The following is a 27,999-nucleotide window of genomic DNA, read 5'->3' on the forward strand; positions in this document are numbered from 1 at the left end:
CTAAACACACAAGGTCTCTGTGTGGGTGTTTTGCTGCCGGTGCTCTTGTGCTCCTTATAAAACAAGCAACAGCAAAAGTAAAGAACTTTGTGTGGAAAATGCTGCAGCAAGATGTAAATAAATCATGCAGACCCTTAAAGTTTCAACACAAACTGGTGTTACAAATGGACGATAAGTCGAAGCAAGTCTGGCTAAAAAGTGGCTTGTGGTCAACAAATTCAGTGTGTTGGAGTTCAGCTAAACTACTTCTGTCCAGAGGATTGGACAGAAGAAATCCTGCAGGTGTTTGTGATAAGCTAGCAAATGGAAACCCAAAACAGTTGACCCGTTTCATTTCAAGCTTACACTGCAAATGAATCTATAAGTTGATTAATTATCACACATTTGGTCTGATGAGACAGCTTTTCCTTATTGTAAGCAAAATGTAAAACTAATGTCGTAACAAGAACTGCACGCCTGACATTCAAACAGGCCTTTCTTTCTTTTTAAAACGCATAAGGTGAAACATGAATGAATCGACAATATTTGTCTTTCAGCTGATCTTCAAGCATAACTTTGCATTTCTGCAATTTTGTACAACTCTGGTTGCCAGGATCCAACACCACTGGGCTTCATGACAAGGGGCTGGAAAAAGTCAGGGTCAATTTCAGCAATCTTTTTAATATACATCACAGCGGCTGACCTTCCCACAATAACAATACAATTCACCTTAGACAAGCTGTTTTATTCCTGGCTGAACAGTGTTGCTGTTCAACACTAGTGGTAAGAAACTATTGACTTTAAATAGAAAATGTTTTAGGTTTAATAGAATGAAAGCTTAATGGGTAGCAAAACCAACAACCCAAAGTCACTATCTTACATTAAATTATATTGTATTTTGATGTAATATGTGAGTGAGTCATATATATTGTACAAATCAGAGTGTTTGTGTCGTCTACTAAATGAGACGGGTATGTTGGCCTAATGGAAAGCAAAATGATCCTTAACTTGACGCAAAAGGCTTAACAAGAATGCCCATGGATTTCCAATCTGTCAAATAAACAATTAAGAAGCATGTGAAACGGAATAAAGAAACAATACAAGAGGTAAATAATAAATAAAAAGCAAAACAGCCAATTTAAAGTCCTAAATTCGGTAAAAGTTTTATATTTCAGGCTGGAAGAGGCGCCGTTCTGCACGAATCAACCCTGCGAGCCGATGAATGGCTCTCGTGAACGGATCGTTCACAAGAGACTCAGTTCACTCAAAGTGTCGCTATAAGATGCTGTGACATTCGACAACTTGTGGCTGACATAATGTATGCTGTACATATAAAAGGTTAGAAGCTGGATTCCTTCATACATATTTTTGTAGAAGGGGCCACAAACACAACAAGCTCGATGCGCCGGCCTCAGCCACGTCACATGTTGTAGCGCATCTTACACTGTTGTGTTGTTCATCACTGGCAGAGCACCTGTCAGCATTTCTGGACTTTTCTACTTAACGGGGAACCTTACCCTCTTAGACATTTGCTTCCTCCTGCGATTCAAAGTTGAACACATTTGTGGTCCATCACTGTTACAGTAGAAATTCCTGGAATGCAAGGCAAGCTGAGTTCAGATACCGCCTTTGGAGACGTCTTGCAGGCACAGGAAGTGCAGGAGAGAACAGACCACAGGAAGACATAGTGGGTTGGAGGAGGGGGGGCGGCAACACGAGGTGCTTGCTGACAACACAATGTCAGTAAGCTTTGTCTGAAAAATGTAAGCCTGACTGAGACCCTTCCTAGCTGTGCTGTGTCAAATAAATTGTGACTTGAAGGGAGTGAATATCTAAGCAATCAATTTTTCATGTTAAATATTTTTTTGCAAAAAAAAAAAAAAATCATTTTATTGATCATTATTGATTTGTGAATGCAACAAAAAGTGTAAAAAAAAAAATCCAAGAGGGATTTGCAAATTCTTCCTTTATACTTTTATGACTAGAAGTCATTTTTTTGTTACGGTCTGTTCATGTTATTGTGGCCATAAAATTAAACCATGTTGGAATGGAAATGATCAAAGTAGTCGTAGAATTCGTCCAATGATCCCAATTGCTGTGATGATCAGTGGAATATCAGTGATAGCCTGGGTACAGAACCAACGCAAGGCAGCTATGGGAACTGACAGAGATGGTTATAACATCAGAATTTAGGCAGGAGTGCATTTTGTCTGGCCAGCTTCTTTCTGCAACACACACAAATTAGAAACTGTAAATTATCCTTAGGAGTTGGACCCAGTGCGAGGTTTTCTGTCTTGCGAATCTTTGCATTAGCCCTAACAGACTGGCTCTAGTTCAGGTTGCACTCTGTTGTCTGATTGTTTACCTGCTACGATAGGCTTCAAATGGGAACAGATATAACTCTGAGGTGAAACTGTATACCTGCTGAAATGTTCTTAAGCAATACAATAAAAATACAGGTTTGAAAAGTTCACCTTTGTGTGGGTGTTTTGACAGGGACATGTTCTGAATATATCAAACCCATTTTACGACCGTTCAAGGTTAGCAGCAGCACAGTCCACCCACTTGATATTGATTAAGTTCCCGTGTTGCAACTGTAAAGTTTTAACCCATTCAGAGTTGAGCTACTTGCTTAACCAGAAGAATTTATGAGGTGGGATGTTCTGGTCAAACACTTCCAGAGATCTTCCACCATTTCAAGATGTCCAAGTAACTGCTTGATTTGCCAGCAGTTACTGAAACAATTAAATGTTGTAATTTTTATTTTTTTTGTGTGTTTTCTCCATACGAATGCTAGAATGCAAACTTCCCTGCTAAGTCATGATCTCAAACCACAGTTCTCGAGGGCCAAAGTCCTGCAATTTTTAGAGATGTGTCCCTTGTCCTGCATGCTTGACTGAAATGGCGACTGAAAAGAGCTTGATTGCTCTACAGACATAGAGCAATCAAGCTGTTTGGAGCTCCGCTAATGAGCTAATGTTGAACCCAGGTGTGCAGAAGCACACGTTTAAAAGTTGCATGATACTGGAGGACTGGAGTTGGCACAACAGTTTTTCTGCTCTCTTTCTCTCTCCTGATGTCTTCCAATGATTAGCAAAAGCAGAAGCTAAACCTTCTGCTTGGTGTAAAATGAAAACATGTTAATCATAGCAGGCCAGTTCTGATCAGTGAGCGCAAGAGACTGTAGGCAGTCTGAACTTGCCTGTCTTGCTGTGACACATATTCTCTCACTAAGGGTGTGAAACAAACTAGATACTTTTTTCACCTTGGTGTGAAAGAAATCACACACTCACCCACAACTCCGTTAGATGCAGCATGCCACTACCAGGTTGAACCCCGTTGTGCTTTCACGACTGTCTTAATTCTTCATGGTTTGGATTCAACAATTCAAACTTTCCTGCAAGACTTTGGTTTAATATTGACATTGCAGCGCAAAGAAGCTATAAAACTTCGGAAAAGACTGTGGCTCTGTTTGAAGCGCATCAGTACGAATTGTGAATATGGAGAAAACAGATTTAAGCCATGAGGAATTTAGATTGTCAATTAGTTTGAGCTTATTAAGATTAAGAGGCAAATTAGCTCTAAATTCAAACTAGTTTAGACTAATTGACAAGCTTGATATTGATTCCAAATACCATTTTACTGAAGACAAAACTTTAATTTGAGACTGTAATTCTGTATTAGTCTTGACCAGTAAAGCGTTACTTTATAAGTAAAATAAAGTAATGGTTCATTTGGAGAATTTTGGAATTCTCCAAATAATTGATCCGTAATCTATTCATCAATTACCGCAGTCATGGATAATTTTGTCATTTGGAATGCCAGAAAGGCGGCTTAAATGAACAGAAAGAAACTAATATTATGCTGTTTGAGCAATCTTCTTTTTTTTTTTTTTTTAGTTCAGAGCACCGTGAAATTCAATATTGTACATTTATGAGTATATTTATAGCCTCAATGAAAAGCCTCAGCAAGGGGTTGTTTGAGCTGCTGTTGTCGTCTCAAACCAGTTTTCCCATTTTACTTCTTTCTGACGTCATGAGGCCTTTTTGCAACTGGATGTTTTCTCTTTTTTCCATACCATTTTGTGTAAACTTGGGAAAGCGCCAGTCGATTAGCGTTCTCTAAAATGCTCGCACTGGCCTGTCCAGCGTCTGGCACCGACAGGCGTTCCCACATTCAAAGTCAGATAAGAGAGCATGGTGAAAGACACAGAACATTAATATGAACGCATGACCTTTATATCTCTTCTATAACAAAGGGTAATCAGGCAATGTTTTAATTTAAAGGCGGTTCACCTCTGTGACCTAACAAAGAATATGTTTGTTTCAAAAATCCGCTGGAAATTGTATTTCCTGACATTTAAAAACCCGGTCACTAACCGCAGGATGGATTTTATGCAAAAGTGGACATTCAAGTTGTAAGCAGACAATTTCACAAAACCAGTTAAGGCCATCATTTTGTGCAATTTGTGCATTCAAATGCTGACATTTTGTTGAAATTATATTTTACTCTGAACTGCATGACCTTTGCTCTGCTTGAGCGAAGGTCATGGATATGGTTTTGTGTGGAGAAATAACTTTCAAAAGCAATTTGTACAAGCTGAGTTACTTTCTGTTCTGTTTTTATCACAGAACATAATAAATATTAACTTTATTATTTCGTGCATTTGACAGCAACTGACCTGTCAATACAGCATTAGAATTTAGGCATGCTTCTCTCGGCTGAGCACACAAATTAGAAACTGTAAATTGTTCTGTCTTGTGTGTCTTTGCATTAGTCCTGAAACAGACTGGCGCTAGTTCATGTTGCACTCCGCTATTTAATTCCTTCCTACTATGATAGGCTTCAAATGGGAACAGGTGTAACGCTGATGCAAAGCTGCAAAATACCTGCAAAAATCACTTGGAAAAGAGATGGAAAAAAAAAAAAACATCAAGCGAAATCAACAGGAAAGAGTTATGGATAACGAGCACACTTGATGTCACGGCTACACGTAACCTGATCTGGCAAAGATCATTTAAGTACTTTATTTTTCTGTCAGACTCCAGACAATACAAAGCCAATGGCAGTATGAAGACTGATTGTGTAGCTCATGGGATTCTTAAGTGCAGGAAAGGACGAGATCAAAACAAGATGCTTTTAAGAACCAAAAAGAGAGTAGGGACTGAACATTAAACTCCAGGGTGCGACCCAAACAGGTCAGAGGTCATGGAGCATCTCTTTGTCTGCAGCAAAGTTCCATAGCAGAGATCAGTGCAACTTTTCAATGAGCCACTGGAAGGTGTGCACTTAGCAACAGACGGCTTTGATGGTAAAGTGGTCAATGCACCAAGAAGAATGCAGTAACGTCTCGGTGAAAGCTGCTGGAGACACTTCTGAGAATATTGAGCTGAAAAAAACAAAAACTCGAAGAAGCTTTTAATGTTGAAAAAAGCAGTAAAAAACCCTTAAAGCTGAATACAGTAAGCAAAGTTTACACAAGAAATACACGATAAGTTATACATCACATTGATATTGGGGACACAAGTACTCCAGTTTTATCGATTTTTTTTATTCAAGAAAAAATATATTTGCTCTTCTGTTATGTTTTGTTACGATGTTATTGTTATTTTATCCTCAGCATGATCTCTCTGACGTGCCAGGAAGCTTCGGTTCATTTTGGGGCCGATTTACAGCTTACTGAGGCAACCGGGCTGAAAATGAGTCTAAAACCTCAGGCCAGAACAGTGTCAACCCCCAATCACATGAATTGGTTTATAACTTTATAAATTAAACAGCAGCCACAAAAAAAAAATATCCTTTTATATATCTTTCTGTCTGTCTGCCTAATGCACCAACACGCTTCTCCTTCATTAAGATTTGAAGCACATTGAACCAGAATTTTATGTGAACTGAGATGGGAAAATAATACCTTGCGGTGCTCTTCATGAATTTAGAATAAAATTGAGCGAGAGGCTGACAGGCAAGTAGAATGGCTATCAGTTTTATTTTTTAGAAGAAATGAGCTCAGTTGTCTGTAAAGCAGATTTACATTTCTGTATACCTAGTGAATCTGCAAACTTAAAAGAGTTAATATACATGTAATTGCTGGCATAAGTATTTTATTTATAGATTGTATTGTGCATGTTTCCATTGTTCTCTTGTATATACCTGATTTTGTCCCTTATTATTACTGTACATCATATAATTCCAAATTTCCTTCAAACATCTCATGTTTTAAAGTGAATCTACATTTTCCTGCTCTGTTGTTGTCAGTTTTTGTTGCGATTGTGATACCAGTACGTCTAATGTTGTAGATGGCGATGTTTACATTTCTCGGTTAAATTCCAGCACAAGCGTAAATTTTTTAAAAATTGGGTCATCTTAAAATGCTCACAAGTGTATCTAACCTGTGCGATCTGTACAGTTTTATAGACTTATGTGAGATTTCCCGGTCATAGTGTAAGTTTGATACTTACACTATGATTATGCACAAAGTTATACAAGTAAAATTGCTTGTTCACCATAAAGTTGTTGCTTTATTCTGCGAAAAGAGAATTCATTACTTTAAATATCATAAAATGACATCAGATATTTGAGGGCGCATTACAATGCAATCAGTCATTTCCATTCACTCACGGTTTCAAAGTGATGGTGAGCTGCTGGGTTGTAGCCTCAGCTGCCCTGACAGAAGTGATACTGCTCTATCGAGCCACCTGCCCGTCTGACCAACACCAGCAGACGATGCGGCTGGAGTGTCTTGCCCAAAGACACAATAACGGAGAGGGACAGGGCGGGGCCTCGAACAGTCGATCCAACAACTGCAGGGGCAAACGCCTACCGACATCATCCCTATTTTGTTCTCTTGTGTTTCATGGGTACATCAAGATATGGGACTTTTTGTAAATGATGCATTGCTTTCAGTATATCTCTTCCTATGGTACATGCAGTTTGGTACTTACACTATGATTATGCACAAAGGCTGTAGCAACGAAATTATACTTCTGAATTGGATTTTTCACAAAGTGTGGCTCATTTTGTCACATCTACTTGAAAAGCTTTTTACACTTCCGTAAATGGGGCGCCGGGAAGAAGTGTCTTATGTAACAGTTTAAAAAGAGAGAATGAATAGCGTAGGAAACTTAGCTTGCATAGTATGTAGCGCTCAACAAAAGATCCATTAGAGACTTCCTCCTACTACCTCCTCATATGTGCAGTCTTATATACGCTCATTCCCTTCAAAGCAGCAGCTTTATGACCCCACCGTTTCTCATCACAGTGATACTGAAAGATGATGCCGGGAAGCTGTTCATGTCACTGACCCTCTCTGATTAAACAGAAAGCTTGACACAAATACATTGCTCAGTTCCTCTAAGTTTATTTAGTTTTTTTTTTTTTTTTTTTATAATTTTGGAAGGTCTTTCATTCAACTGCAGGCAATAGCAAAGGTCTAGCAGTGAAGTTACAATGTCACGACCATTAATGAAAGACTGCTTGTTTGTTAAAGGGTAACACTTTATGTAAAGGAATTCAAATGAAATACTGTCTAGATACCTATTAATTTGTGTTTTGAAACACTTTTGATATTTTTGAATATTCTAGTTCAATGGTGCCCAACAGACTGAGACTGACATGCAGATATAAAAATGCCCATCTGTTTTTTAATTTTTATATCATTTTCTTGTTCTTCTTCGCAGGTGTGAACTGGGAGATGATGTGACACACACAGCATGGGTGAACCACTCCAGCATACTTTATGCCGGGGAAGACAAATGGTCAGTTGATCCCAGAGTGAGTCTGGTGACCCTTAACCAGGAGGAGTTTACCATTAAGATTGAAAATGTGGACATGACGGATGAAGAGCAGTATGTGTGCGCAGTCCAGACAAGCAGAGGGCTGAGAACAACCTCAGTACATATTCTTGTCCAAGGTAAATGAACATCTAAGAGCAATCTGGCTATTGTTGTGTGTGTGAATTACCAAGAAGAACACCCAATAATGTCAACTTGGAACCAGAGAAACACATAAAACTAGGAGATCAGGAGGAATTAAAAATACTTTTTGATTACCAGTCATTTCTATACACACTGTTAGCCACCAAGTATAAATGCACAAATCATAAATATACGTACATGTTGAAGTGGATCTGACAAACCTGAACCATTAACTGGTGTATTTATCTTGTGACTAATTCATTAGTCACAAGACTAATGAATTAAAATACTCTACCTTTAGTCCCAGACATGTGTATTTTGTTCAAATATAAAACACGTAGACAAAGAAGGCAGATGGAAACTGATTTCTCAACAGCAATATTTGCCTTCCTTTCAACAAAACACGTCTTCTATGTTTATTCAGTACCTTTTATATATGTGCAGTTGTAGAAATGATGAACTGGAAACAACCTGCTGATCTTCTGCATTACATTTTATGTATGTGGGTACTTGTAATTTCTGTTAGGTAGGTGTGCATCGTCATGCACACTTAGTTGGAAGTTGACAAGAAGAACTCCTATCAATTGCTCTCTCCTCAAGCCCCCTGTTGGTTGTGGCAGATGGGCGCTTGCACTAATCCAGACTCTGCTGGAGGTCTCTTCCTGTTTAGGGGGAGTTTTTCCTCTCCACAATCACTACCTGCATGCTCGGCATGAGGGATTGCTGTACAAGTCGACGACAAAGCGAAGTCCGTGGTCATCTAGGCGGCGTTAATACTGCAAGTCAAGGACTAAGCAATTTGCAGGGTTTCCATTGATGGAAACCTTTTTAAAATTGTTTTGAATAATTAATCAAGTAAACTGCACTGTTTCATAACTAAGATCAATTGGAATGGGTGTGATTGATTTGAAATAATTTTTTTGCAAAGCGCCTCGAGACGTTTGTTGTGAATTGTCGTTCTACAAATGAACTGAAGTGAACTGAGTATAGGTTTCTGCCACTGACATCTTAGATGAAGCTTCCCCTCCTGTCTCTCCCTCATTATGATCAGGCTAAGGCTCCTCAGGCTCTTCAGGCATCAGGAAAGCAGAGCAGTCAAAAGCCCCTGAGCAATTTTTATATTTTTAACCATTTATGTTTAGGATTTTCTTTTTTTTATTTGTGCTTCACTTTCCACCTTATTCTATTGCTATGAATGAGTTACTCTTCGTTTAAATGAAACATACATAGAAGTTAGTAGAAGCGGGAATGCTTCATTTGCTGATCGTAGCTGCTACTTTCTGTAAAGCTGACTGACATAACTCGTGTTTCCATTAGAAGGAAATAAGACACAGTTATTAGCTCAATGATTACAAAGTTGTGGCACTTTAACATGATAAATCTGACTTTTGCAGTCAAAAGTCATGACGGGCATTTTTGTTTGCCCCACTTCATCAAGCCTGTTGCTGATGAACCTAGTGTGTGTGAGGAGTAGGTCGGGGAGCGGCGGCTCGGCCCGCCTTGTGGACTTCCCCAGCTGCCATGTGTCTGCTCCGCTCTCGGCGCCACGGCTTCTGTCTGAGCCCAACCGTGATCCACGGTTTTGATAAATGCTCTGGATGGAATGAGAGCGATGGAAGCCACTCGCTGTACCAGTATGACATCGTTGTCCCGTTTTCAACAAAACCGCCTGACAATTACATGTTAATTGTCCGGCTGAAAAACTGAAAGCTCTGGTCGCCATGAAAACAGTTATTGGTTAGTTAATTGGTTAGCCATCATTACCAATGGCTTCGTTGCAAGCGAGTAGCTTGACTGTTCTGCAAATTATACTGCAATCTGGAAAAAGTATTGCAAGAGCGCAATTTATTTCTTTTAAATTTTTACATTGTTCCTAAGAACTTTTCATTGGTGTATGATGAATTACATTTTTTCGCACGAGCTTCTGGCTTCGACTTGACATCGCAGTTGGAGTTCAGTCCTCACTTACGGTTGCTTTGGAAACGGCAAAAAGCAGGATAACAGCAGGCCCACCCTGTAGCTGAGAAAGTCTGTGAAGAGCAGCCATGATAAAAGATGTAGGGTCACTTTGTGGGTCTTGCAGGTGGTACAACAATAGATTTGCCCATTTCTTTGACTATTTCATCCCCTGGGATGTATAAGAGCCATTTATCTATTCCAATTGTGCAGGAGGTCTTATAAAACAAGAAAGTTGTACTTTTAGTAGATGGTTTCAGAATCCATAGTTCTTCCTCATGGCATCACCAAAGGTTTAACATTAAATGTCAAATTTAAAACTCAGAGGTCCTAATTATGGGGAATAGCATTACATTCTTGGAATTTGTCGACTGTTTCCAGCTTGTTATACAAAATTAATGTAGGGAAGTCATAAAAACGCAAAACCATGCTACATTATTTAAGAAATAGGAAGTGACAGTTTGCTGTCATATAGTTTTATTCCCTACCTTTACATACTACGCAGTTTTGCTACATAAATCTTTACAGACTATAGGCATAGTAGAAAAAACTGGATATTTTTGATACAAAAGAAAAGAAAATATCTTAACATTTACACTGAGCTGGAGTACAATCAAAAATATTAGATAATGTGTCCTTACTCTACGCCTGTGTGTTGAAGATTCTTGTTATCTTGAACAATACACACTCAGTGTTCCTTTTTTTTTGTCTGGAAACCTTGAACACTATGTTGAGATTTGGTTTTTATGTTTGATGGCTAGGCAGCAATGTCCCTAAACAAAAACCTCTTTTAACAAACTGGTCTGCTGAACATTGTTTTATATATATATATATAAAACAATTTCCCTATTGTCTCAATGTGGCTAAACTCTCCTTAAATATTTACATGTAACCACAGTTTATGTTCCATGAAGCAAAACAATTGTAACATTTTCAATAAAAAAAATAAATAAATAAAAAAACAAAAAACACCCTTAGACACGACTTTTTTAAAAGTGTCGTCATCCCTAAAGCACGTCAAGGTCAGCATTTTTCACGTTGATCGTCATAATTCATAATACTGTGTAAATACATTAATAACGTCGTTGTTATTAATGTATTAAATTAATGTATCTAATTTAATACATTAATTTGCAGCTTTCTTTCTCTGCTTGCCTCTGCTGCATCTGCAGGCTCTTACTTCCATGACACTTCCATGCACCAACAGCAGCTGAGATGGCAAAGAAATGAACCTTTGTCAATATTAAAACAAAGAAAAAGTGCATGTTTGTTGTTTTTTTGGAATTCTAATCAGCACACTGAACTTAGCTTCTGCCCTGTTATTCACCTTTTAAATGTTGCTATATGCTAATATTCTTGTAATCCTGCTTCCAGTTTCTGTTGAGATTAAACACTGAATCAACAATACGCTTCAGGTGCTCCATTCCTGGCATCTGTCTTGAATTAATGTTGAATCGTCAATCATACTAATAACTTTTTTATGGCACATTTCAGCAGCAAGGCATTGACTTACATTGTAAAAACACAAACATACAAAGCTAGACAACACAGTTTCATATCAGATTATTGATTAATGCTTCATTGATTAGACTTCAAAAGCAACTCTGATCAGGTGGGCTTATAGTCTAGATTTACAGGAAGTCAGCATTTCAGCTGTTTTGCAGTTTTTTGGTAGTTTGTTTCAGATTTGAGGTAAATAGAAGCTGAATGCTACGTGTCCATGTTTGGTCCTGGTTCTGGGGGAGCAGAACCAGAAGGCCTGTGAGGTCTATGACAACACCAGATCTTTAATCTATTGTAGTGCTGAGCCATTCAGTGATTTATGAACTAACAGCATTTTAAAGTTTCATTTCTCTGAGTTACAGGGAGCCAGTGTAGGGACTTTAAGACTGGTGTGACGTGTTCTAACCTCCTGGTTTTAGTCTAACCTCCTGGTTTTAGTCTAACATCCTGGTTTTAGTGAGAATCCGGGCAGCAGCGTTCTGGATCAGCTGCAGCTGGAGGATTGATTTTTTTAGGCAGACCTATAAAAACCCTGTTGCTGTAACAAATGTGGCTAAAGATAAACGCATGGATGAGTTTCTCTAGATCTTGCTAAGACATCAGTCCTCTAATCCTGGAGATGTTCTTCCTGTGGTAGGTCAGGTCAGCTCAGAGTCCATCACTACTTCTAGATCTCGGGCCTGAGCACTAGGTTTTAGTTGTAATAACTGAAGCTGCGTGTTGACTTTACATCGTTCCTCTTTAGGTCCAAAAACAAAAATGATTTGTTGGCAACAAATTCACCTCAGTAGTGTTGGTGGTAGGAAGTACCAGTCATTAATATAGTGTTGTCTTAAAACGCTGTTTTAAAGACATTGTGTGTCTTTAAACGCCTCTCTAACTGTGTGTTCAGTCAGAGATGTTTTGTAGCTGTCCATGTTTCTAGTCTGGTATCTTCGTCATCTTCATAATTGCATGGCTTTCAGGAAGTCAATATAATTTGGGACATTTATTTTAATCAATTGTCTTTTGGTGAATTTGAGCAGAAAAACCCTTCTTTAAAGATGCACTTAAGGTGCAAAACTGTTCATAGGTGATGAGTGCAAATACAGATGACAGTGCAGCTGCAGATATTCTTGGTAAACCTACATTTGACTAAGGCCATTCACTTTGAAGCTTTGAACAAACTGTTGAGTTCAGCATGAGTTTAAAACTTTAATCTCAAACTGGATGTAATTTAATGATTTTGACAATCCTCATAAAAATACACATTTGCACTGCTGTTCTGTTCGGTCCAGGTTTTCTGTGCTGGCCAACGAAAACAGGGAATGGTCCCAATTGGATAAAACTGGAGCAGGGATGTGCATCCATGTTGGTGGGTGCTGTGATTGTGATTGAACATTGTCAAACATCGGAACAACCGACAATGAAAATCACGTGCTAATGTTACATAAGACATCGAAGGCACTTTTTCAACACAGTGGACATTAATCACAGCTGATTCCGTTTGTGTGTATCGCCTTAGCTACACACACAGATAAGTGTGTAGCTGAGGCCAAGTTGCTGTATTATGCAATTACCCAGCAGATGGAGTGTGTAGATGTCACAGCAGTCCAATGCCGGCACCAATGGGCACTAACACACGTTCCCTTTCCACACACTATAGACCTCACATGCTGACTTTAGTTCTTACATCACCCTTTATTGACAATCTCACTCCCAGAAAAACCCATTGGGTGAGTTTTTGGCACGACTAAATGTGTGTGTTCTTTTTCATCCATTAAAGTAGACTCAGAGTCTATCTGTTAAGACATGTCTCTCTCCTTGATGAAGCCGCTAAAGAAACTACTGCTGCCATTAACGCCTCACTTCTCTGTAACATAGAAAGTACTCCTGGATCTGTTTCTCTTTTGTGTGCATGTTCTGTGTTCTCAAATTGTTAGCCAGTAATAGCAGATTACCGCTGGCTCTAAGCCTGGTTCTGCTGGAAATTTCCTTTCCGCTGTCACTACATGCATGCTCAAGGTAAGGGATTGCAGTGAAGTCAACGGCAATCTGCTGTGTTTCCTTAGGTGGAAAATGTCCTTTAACCAACTTGAATAACAACTTCACTGCGTGTTTGGATAACTAAGATCAAGTGGAACACGTCTTTATCCTCCAGCAAGAATAAATGAAAATAAACAGAACTTGCAATTCAAAAGCATTCAAGCTTACTGGCTCACTTTTTTCCTCTGGCTGCCTATCAGCATCTAAATACTGAAAAATACTGTAAAATGTAAAGAATACACAGTTCAAATATGAATTAATGGAAGAACTGAGCATCTTTTGCTCCTGATTAGACCTGCAAACTCTGCATATAAGTCAGATAAAAAAGGTTATAAGGACAATTGAACATTTTCTTGGGACTGTTTCAAAATCAAGTGAGATGCTTTTTCTTCCAAATGAAACGATAAAACATTGCAGTGACTTTTTGCGCAGAGGTCAAGAGGAACCTCGAGAACTGAGGTTGCAAACTACACAATAAAGACGATGAGTTTCAATGAACAAATGTCTTCTTGTTATGGACACATTTTTTTAAGTTACCATAAATTTGCTTTGCTGCAAAAAATAAAAAATAAAAAATTGAGGATTTACTTCCATAGTTTGATGTTTAAGTATGCTAATTACTAAATGTTTTATTTGACTCGACTGGAATTCCTGAAAGAGTTAACTCATCCCAGTCTTTCTTGTTCTTAGACAAATAATGCAATGTGATAAGTTATTATAAAGTGATTCATTAATTTAGTTTGTCACAGAAGGATCTTTGCACTTTTAAGAGACTTTTCATTTGTAAACAAATCCAGATTTATATATATATAAAGTAACTAGTGTTACTTTTAGATACATGAAACCATTTACTAACAGATGCAACCTCTTTCTCTCTTTTTGTCTTAGTGCCTCCAAAAATCATCAACTTTTCAAAGGACATTGTGGTAAATGAGGGATCTAATGTTACCCTGATGTGTCAAGCCAGCGGTAAACCAGAGCCGTCCATCAGCTGGAAATTTATCTCCAATTCAGGTAAGCCGTTGGTCTGCTAAGGAGTGACATTACAGAGGAGCTGTTCAGCCTGCTTCGTGTTTTAGTGCTTTAAATTGCTCCCGTCTCTCACTCTCCCCCACATCCCAAGTGTTTTCAAATCTATCCGTGACTTTGTCTCACCCCTGGTGGATTTTGCGCTTCACTAACTTCCCATCATTACCTGTTCCAGATCATCATTATGCTGCGATCATTTACTGGGAAATAAATTGGCGCTGTTGTAATTGGCCTAATTAATTAGTATAACTGAATGGACGTAAATATTTTATGTGCAGTTTGACTGATGGAACAAAGGAAAGAGGATTCAAACGGAGCGGGACGTCGCTTTAAGTAGCGCGTCGTGGCCAAATCTCTTTCCTTCTCATTTTCATTCTTTCTATGTTTTTACTGTGTTTGCTCTTCTATTACTTTAGGAAGATTGGATTGAACTGAGACTTGGCTGCCAGTTCTCTAAGCTTGTGTAGCCTTGCGTGGCCTAATTAGGAGAAACACATGCATTTATGTGCTTTTAGAAAACCCAAACTCTGTGGTGTCACTTTTGCTGTTCTTTATTTAAGCCACAATTTGCGCGTTGAGATGCTAACATGGTGTAAATGTGACTAACCTGCCTGGGAGGAGATAAGCGGCGAGAGGAGACGGTAATTGTTTCTTTGGAGAATCAGAAACTGTGTGCCAGCTGTTTCCCCTGGAAATCAGAGCCAATTGTTTTCACACATAGATTTGGGTGTAATAAAACAGTTGAGTGGATTGCTTTGTGAGACTTATTTTATTATTTCTCTCTTTCCAAAATGACTAAAGCGCTACATTTATAAACCTAATGAACTGGGAGACCGTTGTGGTGTACGGTGGGCAGGCGAGGCACTTTACTTTCATAGCAAAGACCAACAATTCTCATATAGATTCCTATTTGCGTCTGTCTTTATGTAACAAATACATGCTGAAAGAGTACATAACGACAAAGAGATCAGTAACGTAGCAATAGACCAACGCTCAGTTTCTGTTTTGTCTTCAAACTGAACTGGTCGGTGTGTCGAAAAGCTAATGATTTCTCCTTTTCCCTTGTGATTTTCCTGCCATATCTTGAAGGGAAACTCAGACTTATAGACTGATGTTGAGAGGCTATAACAGGCAATTTGCATTTAAAACCGCTGCACAGATTGTTACAGCCTAAAGGCCTGAATATACCGCAGTGCATCTATGAATGCCACCGAGTAGGAAAGCACAGAACATTCGTCTCTGTCTGTATTGTACAGTCACCTCTACAGTACCGGTACGGGTGATAAAATTTATGTCACGCAGGCTTTGCAGTTGAGTGGACAACAGAGTGAAATGAGAGGTGTGAATTAGGTTAAAGCGGAAAGAAAGAGGACTCCGATGCAGGACAAGGACAAATAAATTATTGCTTTTTATAATAGAACCACATCAATAATTTATTGATGATTGGGACAGCTTGCTCTGTTTTTTTTCTTCTTTTTTTCCTGCAATTACAGTACATACACTGACTTTCATTTGGTGGACTCACGATATGCTTTGAACGAGTTGAATCTGATTCTTTCATTTCAATGACTTGTTTTATTGACAAACTGTGTCTGCCGAGCTACATTTGCCTTAACTACGCTGTAATAAATTCATGTCTTGTTTTCAAAGATGATTTTAGAAACTCTGAATATGTAGGCTGTGAGTCAAAGGGTATAATATAAAGTGACAGCTCTAACACTGAAACAAGCTGAAAATGTCATTAAATAATTCAGTTACTGTTACAGGTGGATAATAGAGACTTAATGTTTGATCACAACATTTTGCAGCACTTTAGTGATAAAAGTGACAAGACTATGAATTACTTCTTTTCACATAAAAAAAAAACAATTTGCATCACCAGATTGAATGCAGTCACTGTTTAATCATATGTTCACAGTTATTGACATGTACTGAATGATACTCTGAACAGGGAAGAAGATACTAAAACTGACAATCCCAACAATATGGCTCATTTACATTTTATTTGAAACATTATTAATTGGAATTATTTTGGTAACTAAATAAAAATTCCTATCATGGTAAGAAATGTATCACAATAAATGACAAATAATACAATAAATGTCCACCCTTAGCTCCTATTAGCTAGCCTTAGCTGCTATTGATTGGATAGTAACTAAGGCTACTACTTATGGGTACTAATAGAGCTTCGACATTTAGTTCCTAATTTTTCCTAAATAGTCAGATGGTCAGATTTAGTTCAGATGGGTATGACAAAGAAAAGTGGTGAATCTGTGAATTCCACTGCATTATGCAAAAAATATTCAGAAGAGGAATGCATTAAGAGCATCAAACATGCTTCAAAAACGTGACAGGTGGCGACGTTAAGCAAAATGGTTTTTATTTCCACGTTTACATCAACAAGCATTGTTTTTTAAATTCTTTTTTTTTTTATGTTTATTGTGTTTTTGTAAGACTTCAACCTGGTTCAAGGATTCTGACCACTATACATTCTTTGTCACCATTATTATTTTTTTTTTTTACCAAATGTTTTCATTTTTTATTTTCCACACAGCAGATTCTTGCTCTCGGAATTACATACCTGGATTGTGTGTTTATTTCTGTTTTTTGTTCAACCAATACCTATCACATCAGCTCTTTTGTCAGCAGTCACACTGGAGGATTGACAGAGAAACCTAACAAGAAAATAAGAAAAACAGAGAATAGCATAGCAGCGCATTCTAATTCTTGGAGGAGCCCAAATGTTTGTTGCAGTATCTCACAACTTCTGTGTAACACATCCAGCCCACGGCCAGTCAGGGTGGATCTACCTGTGTGTTTTAAGAGTGAATTAAAAAATAATGAGACACGTGATGTGTGTGTTTGTCTGCTATCCAAAGGATTCCAGACTAGCAATGTGGTACTCAAGAGAACTGGGACAGCTGGTCATCACATTTGATGTATAGTTGGCTTTAAGGCCTTGTGATGGATCAGAAGCGATTCCTGTTTTCTCTGCAAAGCACACAACCTGCATAGTTTTCAGCGGAGGTGGCCAGCTATGCCGGGCTGCAACAGGGCAGCCAGAACAAACATGCAGAGATTAGACACTCAGAGAGCTTAATTTAAAAAGGTGGAGGTTATAGAAAGAGTCTATAACAACAAGCCACAAAGGCCAAACATTTCCATGTTGTGCATATATAAAATTATTTGTTTGGGTCTTCTCGGAGTTTGTTTTGGCTCAGGTGGCTTTTATTTGAGAGTGGCTAGACAATACTGTTGAATCAAGTTTGCCTTGCTCACACACACCTCTCCAGCTGTGCACAGATTTTTTTCCTACGGAGGTGAAATTTTTGATTTGTGATGTTCACTCTGAACTATTGCCAAGACAGATTGTTACCAGTAGGGTTATACTTGCTTTTTGTTTTTTGTTCTTTTGTGAGACCCATTTATGTCATAATACTAACTTTCTGCTGAAAACTTGTGCAACAGTCCAGTCTGTTTTCTGCTCAGCCCAGAAAAGACACCTGACATTGTCTCTGGTTCAGACACAGAGAATGTGACACTTGTGTTGTCTGAGTTGAACTTCACTTGACTGTCCTCAAGGCTGTGCTTCTCTCTGTTGCTGGTACATCTTTCTTACAAACTTCTCCCTTATACCCAATTTTCTGTTAATATGCTTGAATACAGAACTCTATAAACAACCAGCTGGTTCAGCAGTGACCTTTTCTGCCCATGATTGTCTTCTGGACATCTGTCCAATCGGCAGTCTTCCCCATGATGGTGTCCTACACAGACCCATAGTGAGAGACGATTTAAGGCCTCAGGAAACCTTTGCAGGTGTTTTCTGTTAGTTTGCTGATACGGTGTGATACCACGAGTCTTGAGTTCTGACAATTTGCTGCATGTTAAATTTTCCGAAACACTGAATGTTGGGTTTTCATTTTCTGTAACCCAAAATTTTCAAAATGAAAATAAACAAGGCTTAGAATATTTCTCTTTATACATAATGATGCTATAATATATATGAGTTTCACCTTTTTCAGATGACTCGTAAGGAATATTGCACATCTATGCCCTATTCTGCATTTTTGAGGCGAACCAGTAGTGTTTGCAAAGTAGATGGCGATATGAAAAGCAAAGTGCATCTGTCTCTATTTTCCTGGAAACCAGGTATTTGATCAACACATACCAGTTTCAATACTATCCCCAAAATAGCTTGCGGTGAGCGATGCTCTGCAATTATGAGTGAGTCAAATGTTGATCAGTTGAAATAGGGAATTGATCTGCCGAGAGAATAGCCTCATCAAGTTTTATGTCATTTTAAGCATGATCGCTTTGTTCCAGAATGATTTCGCCATAGGAAATATGAATTGTGTAACAGCTCAACTGCTTGCCTGTAGTGAAGCAATTAGACTTAATACGGGCCATCTCAATAGGACATCATGATGTCTATTTAGCTGACAATTCTCTTTTAAAACATTCTTAAATGCCCAAAAGGGAGTGTCAGAAGTAGATGTACATCACCACAAGGGTTTTTTATAAAAGACTGGTTTCTCTCAGGTTTAAGTTAACAAAAATAATGATAGTAAATTTACTGTACAAAACAACAACAAAACAGAATGAAAAAAATAGTCACTGAAAAATAACATGTCCCTTCAGGTGGTCTGTTCAAGCATAGCTTATTTATACCGGTAACAGAAATCTGATCCAAATGTTAGTTTTGATTCTCTAAGCATTATAAATAAAACATTTAAACATGGAGAGTCACACATAGCTGCGGGAGAACAATGAACATAAACCACGTTACAAATGGGACATTTGTTTCCATAATACAATTCTCTTTGCATTAGTTGCAACAAAACATATTACCAAACAATAAGAGCTGTAATCGCTTCTTCGTCTGTCTTTGCATGAGAAAGAATTTCGGACTTCCATCCTGAAAGCAGCAAGAAATGCTCTGACAAACAGAGCTGGAATCAATGGATGCTCTTATTTACAAAGCGTTAGCAGCAGAAGATGATAAAATGGAATTTATTGACATTCTCCTGGAGGCTTTTGAGAAACTCAAATACTGCTTTAATCTTCTTATGGACTTCTGAGAGTATGTGCCTGCTTCTTCTTCTGAGGGACAGTAAAAAACCATCAGGTATATACTGCGGTTTAGATTCAAAATTGTCAGGCTTTCTTTCCCCATTTTGAGAAAAAGAAACCTGCGGGGGCCTTGTTGATTCACTCAACCTGGATGTGATAACTATGGAGGCTCTGAAGTGCAAGACATTTTATAGCAGTGACAGAAAAAAAAAGATAATTAAACTGACCTCATAACTTATCAGAAGATTTCAAAATAGTTCTCTTTTTAACCGAATCTTATCTGAGATACTTTTTTTTTTAATGCATAAAAGTTTTTTATTTTTTTTGGGTGGCCCTGAAGATGAAGTAAAAAAAAAAATGTTTTGATTAATTAACTCGAATCAATTTTACCTTCTGTCTCTTTTTCTAAAAAGCTTTTTTAAAAATAAATCTTCAGCCCTGAAAAGCAATTAAGAAATGAAACAAATAAAAGACTCATTTTAGAGTGCTATTTAGAGGGCATCGCATAAAGTGAAACACTTCACTGAAAAAATGATTCGTAGAATGAAGCCCTTGGTTGATAAAGTATAAGAAATTAAATATTACATGTGCCATAAATACCTGCTTACTAAAAATCTGGGATCAAGATTAACGAATCTTACAGATTATCCATGTGTTACTTGGCTCCTACGCTTAGTGGTGTGATAGTATTCCTTATACTTCTAAACAAACAGTTTTGTCAACTTTATATAAAGTATGAAGAAAAGTGTAGAATTAAAATGTTCTGTTATCTCTTGTTTGAACAAATAAAATCTACTTCTATCACAAATAACAGAATACTGTGAAGAATGCCACATTGTGGACAGAGGTGAAGGGAGTCTTCATGTTGTCACCGCATTAATGAAAATTGAAAATTTCTGGAGAAATTTAAACGGGGCTTGCCAAAGTGTGATTGTTGGCTGGAAGCCAGCGTCCTGATGCTAAGAATTAGCATTAATGCTAAAGTAAGCTACAATGTACTCAATAGCATGTGGAGAGTAACAAGAAGGCTAAGTAACATGGAGTTCATTCAGAATGTATAAGCTAAAATTAGCCAAAAAGCTAATGTTAGCCTAAATGCAATGTTACCAGTCATGTTAGCAGGCTAGCATATTGTCTTCCTCCATTCAGTGTGTTAAATAAACAAAATAGCTAAAATGCTTATTTTATGGAAAAGGTTACTGCTTATGTGGAGAGTAGCTGCTGTGGGGGTCAGTGTGATGCTAATGTTTGTGCTAATGTTAATGCACTGCCTTCTGATTTTCACTTTTACAAAAGTAAAAATCAAATGTTCACTTGGTTACCAGAAAACGCGCTCATCTCTTAGCAACAGATTTAATAACAAATATTGTTATTGTTCAAAAATTTTAAGACTTTTTCTGCTTATTTGAAATACTACTTATCTCGTACTTGGTGAATTTTTCAGAAAATTGAAACGGGTTTTCCTTTATATAGATGTATTATAAAACAAACATTCAACACAAAAGTAAAATTCTGATTTATACTTCGTGGCAGTTCGTTACAAGAAAACGAAAAATGCTCATCTTTTAATACCAAAATAATTATTGTTGATAAAACATAAGTTCTTTTGAAATACTGCTTATCTGTTTGGACACAAGAAATTTACGGTTGGTAAATTTTGCAAAAGTCAAAATCTGATGTTGACTTTGTGGCACTTGGTTACCAGAAAACACGGTGGTCTCTTAGCAACAAATTAATAACAAACGTTGTCGTTCAAAATCATAAGATTTTTTCTGCTCTTTTGAAATACTACTTACTTTATACTTGCTATTTAACAAGAATTGTGCATTTGGTGAGTTTTACTAAAAATGAACATTTTCTTTTTGTTGTTTTTTTTTTGGACATTGGTGCTAAATATTTTAAAAAACAGACATTCAACGCCAAAGTAAAATTTTAATTTATACTTGTTGGCAGTTCAATACTAGAAAATAACCTCTCTTTTCTTAACCCCAAATTAATAACAAGTAATATTATTGTTTATAAATATGAACTCTTTTGGAACACAGTTTCTCTGCTTAATCACAAGAAATGTACTATTGGTAAATTTTGCAGAAGTAAAAATCAAACATTTTCTTCGTGGCGCTTCGTTACAAGTAAACGTGGTTGTCTCTTAGCAACGGATTAACAACATATTGTTATTGTTCCAAAGTCATAAGATTTCTTCTGTTTATTTGAATCACTACTTTTACTTCTTAACAAGAATTATGCATTTGGTGAATTTTTCAGATAATTTTAAAAGATTTTCTTTTATATGGATTTATCATAAAACAAACATTCAACACAAAAGTAAAATTCAGATTTATACTTCGTGGCAGTTCGTTACAAGTAAACAAAAAAAAATCCTCCTCTCTTAACACCAAATTAATCATTGTTTATAAAACACAAGTTCTTTTAAAATACTACTTACCTGCTTGGACACAAGAATTTTACAGCTGGTAAAATTTTCTAAAGTAAAAATCTGATGTTTACTTTGTGGCACTTGGATACCAGAGAACACGCTGGTCTCTTAGCAACAGATTAACAACAAATGTTGTCGTTTCAAAATCATAAGATTTTTTTCTGCTCTTTTGAAAAACTATTTCCCTTAAACTACTTGCTATATAGCAGGAATTGTGCATTTGGTGAATTAAAAATTCACAAGAAAGTCAACAGCAGTAATAGCCGAGATCCAGCTGCATGTTTTTATAGATATTGTGGAGGTGCATGCAGTGGTATGAGCCCGTATTTATGGTCAAAGGAGGAAGTGGCAGGTATTTTGAGGTGTAGAGTAAGAGATCCCTTCCATGCATCGCATGGAGGCATTTCAATGCTCTCCTTTGCATTGCTGTGGCACGCCCCAATACATTTTCAAAAAGTCTGGTCCAAGGCCAGTTATTTTCAACCCCAAGCCAGTTGCCTGATAATCTCTGGTCAACTCTCTTTCTCAGAGGAAGAAATCACAGGAAATTATTAATTATTTACAAGAATTACAGCACAATTGTAGTGGTGAGAATTTGACCTAGACTACATTAACTCATCCATGCAAGCTAGCGACGTCAAACAACAAAGATGTAAGATGTTAAACTCTTGTTACTGTTGTCACTAATCCATCCTGTATTGGGAAGGAAATGTTGGTCTTTTGCTCTTTTTCGTTGCTCCCTTGTTGAGCCCTTACTGTTTTCTAGGTGAAATGAAAGCTAAAAGCTTAATATGCATGATTAAATCACAGCAACACCTAGTGTCCTGGCCGTGTAAATGCAGGAGAGTCAACATATCTCGGTGGTCTTCTTTACATGGAACTTTTCTCTAATCAATATTGAAAATACCATCAGTTTCCACACGTAGCCTGAGCTTCCTTAGCCAGATGTGTGACTTTCAGGCTCCAATACACACCTGATATTAATAATTGTGACTTCCCAAACGATTCCGCTCTAAGCTCTCTCCACAAATGTTGTATCCTTTTGCTTCACAACACTGCTTACAGTATGTTACAAAACAGTGTGAAAGCTATTGACAAGCCAAATCTATATTTCCAACAGATACTCTGTGCTAGCAAACGTTTCAGACGACATTAAGCTGCCTTCTTTCATGGTAACACAGACCTAGAGCTCCAGTGTCACCGAGATTCTATTTTTTCCTCTCTCAATCTCTTTATGTTTGGTTTCTTCAAAGAAAGAAAGAAAGAAAAAACATCAAAAGGGCCCTGGCAAATTAGGAAATTATATATGCTGACGGCTGATATTCAGCAGAAGCACATGTATACTCGCATCTCACACAGGCACAATTTAAGAGTTAAACTCATTTGATGGGTGGCTTATTTGTGTTTTCTCTTTTCTTGTGCTTTATTCCTACACTGTAGACTTTCTTATTCCCAGTCAAAACTGTCGCCACCTCTTCTTTTGACTCTCTTCACTCAGTGACCTTTTGCTCGCGAGCGAGCCGGTACAGCTCTTTGATTCCCAGTTTGTCGTGGCGTACGCTTGCCACCATCTATGCGAATCCTATCTGCTATTCTACTTCAATTTCCTTTTCCCTGCCTGCTTCAGCTCATCAATTTGAATCCACCCTCTTTGCGTCTCCACACTCTTTCCAGAAATGTGTGCATCCCTCAAGCATCTGCTCTTACTGTCCTCCCCTCCTCTCCCCACTAAGTCGCTCACCTTGCCCTGCACCCAAATGTTTTTGTCGCTTTCCATTTTCTACCCCATTTTCTTCTTTGCCCTTGAGTTCGAACATAGCATTTCAGGGACACAGAGAGGGTACATTATCTTCTGCCCAGCCTCTCCTGAGACATCCCTCGTCTCTCTGCTTTCTTCTTCTGGAAACCTTCTTCTGTGTGGTCTCCCTGACGACCTGCCCTGTCACTTTGATGGCAGTGTAGGACAAAGTACTCTCCTGCTAATGAATAGGCCACAAAGCCAGAAGTCCTATTTAGCAAAGGCTAAGCTACTGAAAGTCAAGGGTAGCTTTGCATCGCTGCTGAAATTGCAAGTGGAATCCATGTTGTTTTTGTCCATGGGAAATTCTTTTATTCCTTATTTTTTCCTTAATGTTGGATGGTGCTGCAGGAGTTCACAGAGCTATATTCTGAGACAATTTAAAGTGGTCAGAAACCAACAATCAGTTAAAGTGCAATTATTTAAAATGATCATTGTTATAATTTTACTTATTTGATAAAACTTCCCAAAATATCGCAAAGTCATTCTAACCAGCAGACTTTATACCAAATAAACTGGTGTTCAGGTGTGTGTAGATATGAAACTCAAGGCTGAAGGAAATGTATTGAAACTGAATTAAAAGCGTGAGCAAACTGCAGGAGAAATGAACATATTATGGACGGCTTTATACTGGACTAGGTTTCTAATTTTGCTTGGCCGGCATTGCACCAAGATATTTACTGCAACGCTTTTGGTTCTGTGGCTTCGATGTGAAAACACCATAATGCAGCTTGTCTGCCGCTACCAGGATCTTAACGGGCATCTGAAACAAACGAAAATGTAAATTCTCCACACAAAAGCAGAGAAAGTGCACCGTAACTGGGCTCGCCGCGCAGAGGTCAGTGTCGGTTACACACTCAACCATGAGACAGCTGGGGAGACGTGTGCACACACAGATGAGCCCAAAAGTATTACACTCCTGGCAGATACAAGTTAACTAAGTTTAAGTTCTTCAGGTAACATTTTAAATACAAATTGTTTATCATGATGTCTGGGAGGGGAAGGGATGAACAAAGCATGTGCAGCAGCTTTTAGGATAGTCACAGTGAGACTGACAAAGAAGTTCAGGCTTCAGTGTGAAGATTTTGGTATGGATCATTTTTTTGGGGCTGGGCAGAATTAAAATGCAAACACCAAAAGGCAGAGAGTTGTATGAAACGCTGTATACAGAAAGTGCTTCATCTGCCTCTTTTTCTCTAGAGGAAGGTAGAGAAACAGAGTCTGATGGAAAAGTACTGACTTCAGAGTCGACACATTCATTTTTCTTGTTATTTTAAGGTTCAATAGATACATAGACTATTTTCAACTCTTTGTGTTCGTCTATTTTCATTAAATTGGTGACATCTTTTAATTGTTGGCCTTTTTAGATCTTTTGTTTTACTTATAGGCGTTTGGGTAATGTTTCGTTTTTACCAGGGTGGTGAATTTCTGTGCCTCGGTTTTTATGAGGATTATATTTACTTTAAGTGTACATACAAAAAACAAACACAAAAATCCCAGATATTTTGTGTGTTTTTGTTTTATAGAACCACACCATAATTCTCAAACCAATGGGCCAAGTGAGCTGTGATTTATGAATACTGTTAACATGTTTGACATATGCTTTGGCTGCAGGACCTGGCAGGAGTTCAGCTCGTCAGCCTTATCATGATTAGCTGTCCGCTGAGGTTTTACTGTGTCTTTAACACACATTATGGTCTCTGCTGGTGACTTAATAATACTATAAATCCCAGTCAGGAAAAGCGAAGCTGAAAATCTGCACACTTTTAAAGCATCGGCCCTCCTGATACTTCTCATCAGGTGACGAGTGTCAGAGAGACTTTCCTTCCTCTTAACAGGCATCCCAGGTGCAATTCAGAAATGTACTCAAACCCAGCGGAGCGAGTCTGTGAGCATTTTATTAGTCGCTTTTAACGTCTTTGGAGGGAACGTCGTGTCAATTATGGCTTTTTGTTTTCTGCACTGAATGCTGTATTAAGTCTCTCTGTCAAGCACGTCCTACTGATGAAAGTAAAAGAACCAGATCTGGTATTTCATCCCGTTCACTTTCTCGTGTATCTCTACAGCAGGCGTAGGTGCTTGCAGGCACAAGAGACAGAGTAAAAAAGGAGAATAATACGGACGTTTTGGCAGACAAGAAATGGTGAGTGGGGGCTGAACAAAGCACTAATCACGAGACCTACTCTGAAAATGTCAATGTGCTCAAGAAACCTCTTTGTAAGTGTCGAAAGAGACAATATAGGGGTATGAAAGGCAGACAGAAGTGGGCATATGTCACGATATTTACCAGTTTGAGCTTCAACATGCACAGAATGTGTCTGGTCATGTCAGACCAAATTGCTGTTGTTCAATCGTGGGAGAAACCTCAACACACCACTGCTACTCGGCTTAAATCCTGGTGTTTTGATAGTGGGAGTCTCCCTGTAATTTACAAAGCATCAGAATGACTACTGTTGTGCAAAAGCAACAAGAAAGAAATGATGAGTCACATAGTTTCACAAACTATCCATTAACCCCTGTAATCAACACCTTCCACCTTCTATCATCCGACAATATGAGGAGATGCCACACAGCGACACTGACACCAAATGAGGCCACAGATGTTGACTCATCATATTAACTGTTGATGACCCTCTCCACTCTGTGTGTGATCTTTCGCAGGGGACCTGGCTTCCGATGATGAGCTGCTGGAAATCTCATCCATCTCCAGACAGAAAGCCGGGGTTTACGAATGCACGGCTGTCAATGATATCGACGCGGATGTTCAGACTGTAGACATCACTGTCAACTGTGAGTCCGAATGCAGAATATCTGCTGCAAGCGTTTGCTCACTCATTTCGATTAGTCACCATGGATGCATTACTGAATTATTTAAGTATTAGATGATGTATTAAAATTCTGTATTTAGGGGTGTTTGTGATGAAGATAGTGTAGCTACAGTACTTACTAATTATTTGACTTTATGTAGTAGTTAGGTTTGATCAACTGTTTAAATGGAATTGATTTGTGGCTTCCTCTTAATTTTGCCACATAAACTTTAATGTGGCAAAATTATGGCTAAATCTGGGGTCACACTCAGAGGTCAAAGACGTCAGTGCATAGAACAACAGGCTGAAGCTTGAAAGCTGGTGATGTTATTGTTTGTTCACATTACTATGCACTCATATCAATCTTATTTATAATAATTACTTTTTATGGTCCGAGTTATTGGGTTTAGATCAGGCCGAAAAAAATCCAACCTGGAACCGAGTCCGATCCGACTTCACTTGTAGACTTTAGTTACGGGGCGAAGTGAACCCGGCATATGAATTTTAATTATGATTTTACTGATTTTGTTTTCAGGCCACCATTTAAGTAAGCAGAAAGACAAAGAAGGAAAGTAAGAAAGGAGAGAAGTTAATTCAAGCAAATTATTTCCACCTGTATAAATTGCACAGCATTCGATTAAAAAATAGAATGCTATATAGCTCAATATAGCATAGAGTAATACTAAAAAAAAAGCATATAATTGAAGTATTGCTCAAAGGAAAAAAAGAAAAGAAAAGAAGTGCAGACCAGAGAAGAAATAGGCCGTTGAGCTTGGTAATGCCTGACCAGAATGAGGTCAGTGATCAATATCAACACGACAAAGGAATCCTTGACAAGACGCTGGAGAAATATTCCTGCGAAGCGGCGCAGAGAAGACGGCCTGTCACCGGCGTCAGTGTGGCAGCACTGAAGATACGGCTCCTCAACGAAGGCTTGATGTCTATACAGCCTGCATAATTCATGATTTCATATTGGACCTCCCAAAATAGTTTTGTTGGAAATATATGAGCTGTTCGATAAATGCAAAAGGAACAAATGATCGCAAAATGCTCAGCGTGACGAGTAACAGACCTGGAGAACCCTGAATACTAAGAAAGTAGCAGCAGCTTGATACACCGGCCCACCTTCGACTGTTTGCTTGACATTTTAATATAACAACTTTATAGCAGTCCTTTAATATTAATATAATATGTGTGAAAATTAAAGTGTTCCTTCGGCATTAATTCACTTTCTTTTAACTCTGTTACTTTTTTATTGTGCAATAAACCCACAGGTTTCTGAATTTTCTTAATGTCATCTGTGCTGCAGTTTGAGCGTAATTTCCTCCACTGTTTTAGCTGTTCCTGCTTGGCATTGATCTCCAGTTTCTTACTAAAGTAATCTCCAAAAGCAGCTCCAGTCCACCCCTACTGTCTACCAAACAGATCCAAAGTATCGACATTTGTATCTGCCCTTACTTTCAGGGTGTTCTTTTTTTATTA

The 27,999-nt window shown here is 38.1% G+C and overlaps 1 protein-coding gene across 4 annotated transcripts in view; it reads left to right on the forward strand.

Moving 5' to 3' along the window:
• ntm (neurotrimin) overlaps nucleotides 1-27,999 on the forward strand; it is a 224,514-nt gene that overhangs the window by 187,192 nt on the left and 9,323 nt on the right. For all 4 annotated transcript variants that reach the window (XM_055046717.1, XM_055046716.1, XM_055046715.1 and 1 more), the window contains 3 exons: nucleotides 7,656-7,888; nucleotides 14,265-14,390; nucleotides 26,372-26,500. In XM_055046717.1, coding sequence (XP_054902692.1) covers nucleotides 7,656-7,888; nucleotides 14,265-14,390; nucleotides 26,372-26,500 — 488 coding nt within the window. The remainder of the gene's footprint in view (nucleotides 1-7,655; nucleotides 7,889-14,264; nucleotides 14,391-26,371; nucleotides 26,501-27,999) is intronic.

This window comes from Poeciliopsis prolifica, unplaced genomic scaffold (genome assembly GCF_027474105.1).
Source record: "Poeciliopsis prolifica strain line A6 unplaced genomic scaffold, Auburn_PproV2 SCAFFOLD024, whole genome shotgun sequence".
In the NCBI taxonomy this organism is placed as follows: domain Eukaryota; kingdom Metazoa; phylum Chordata; class Actinopteri; order Cyprinodontiformes; family Poeciliidae; genus Poeciliopsis; species Poeciliopsis prolifica.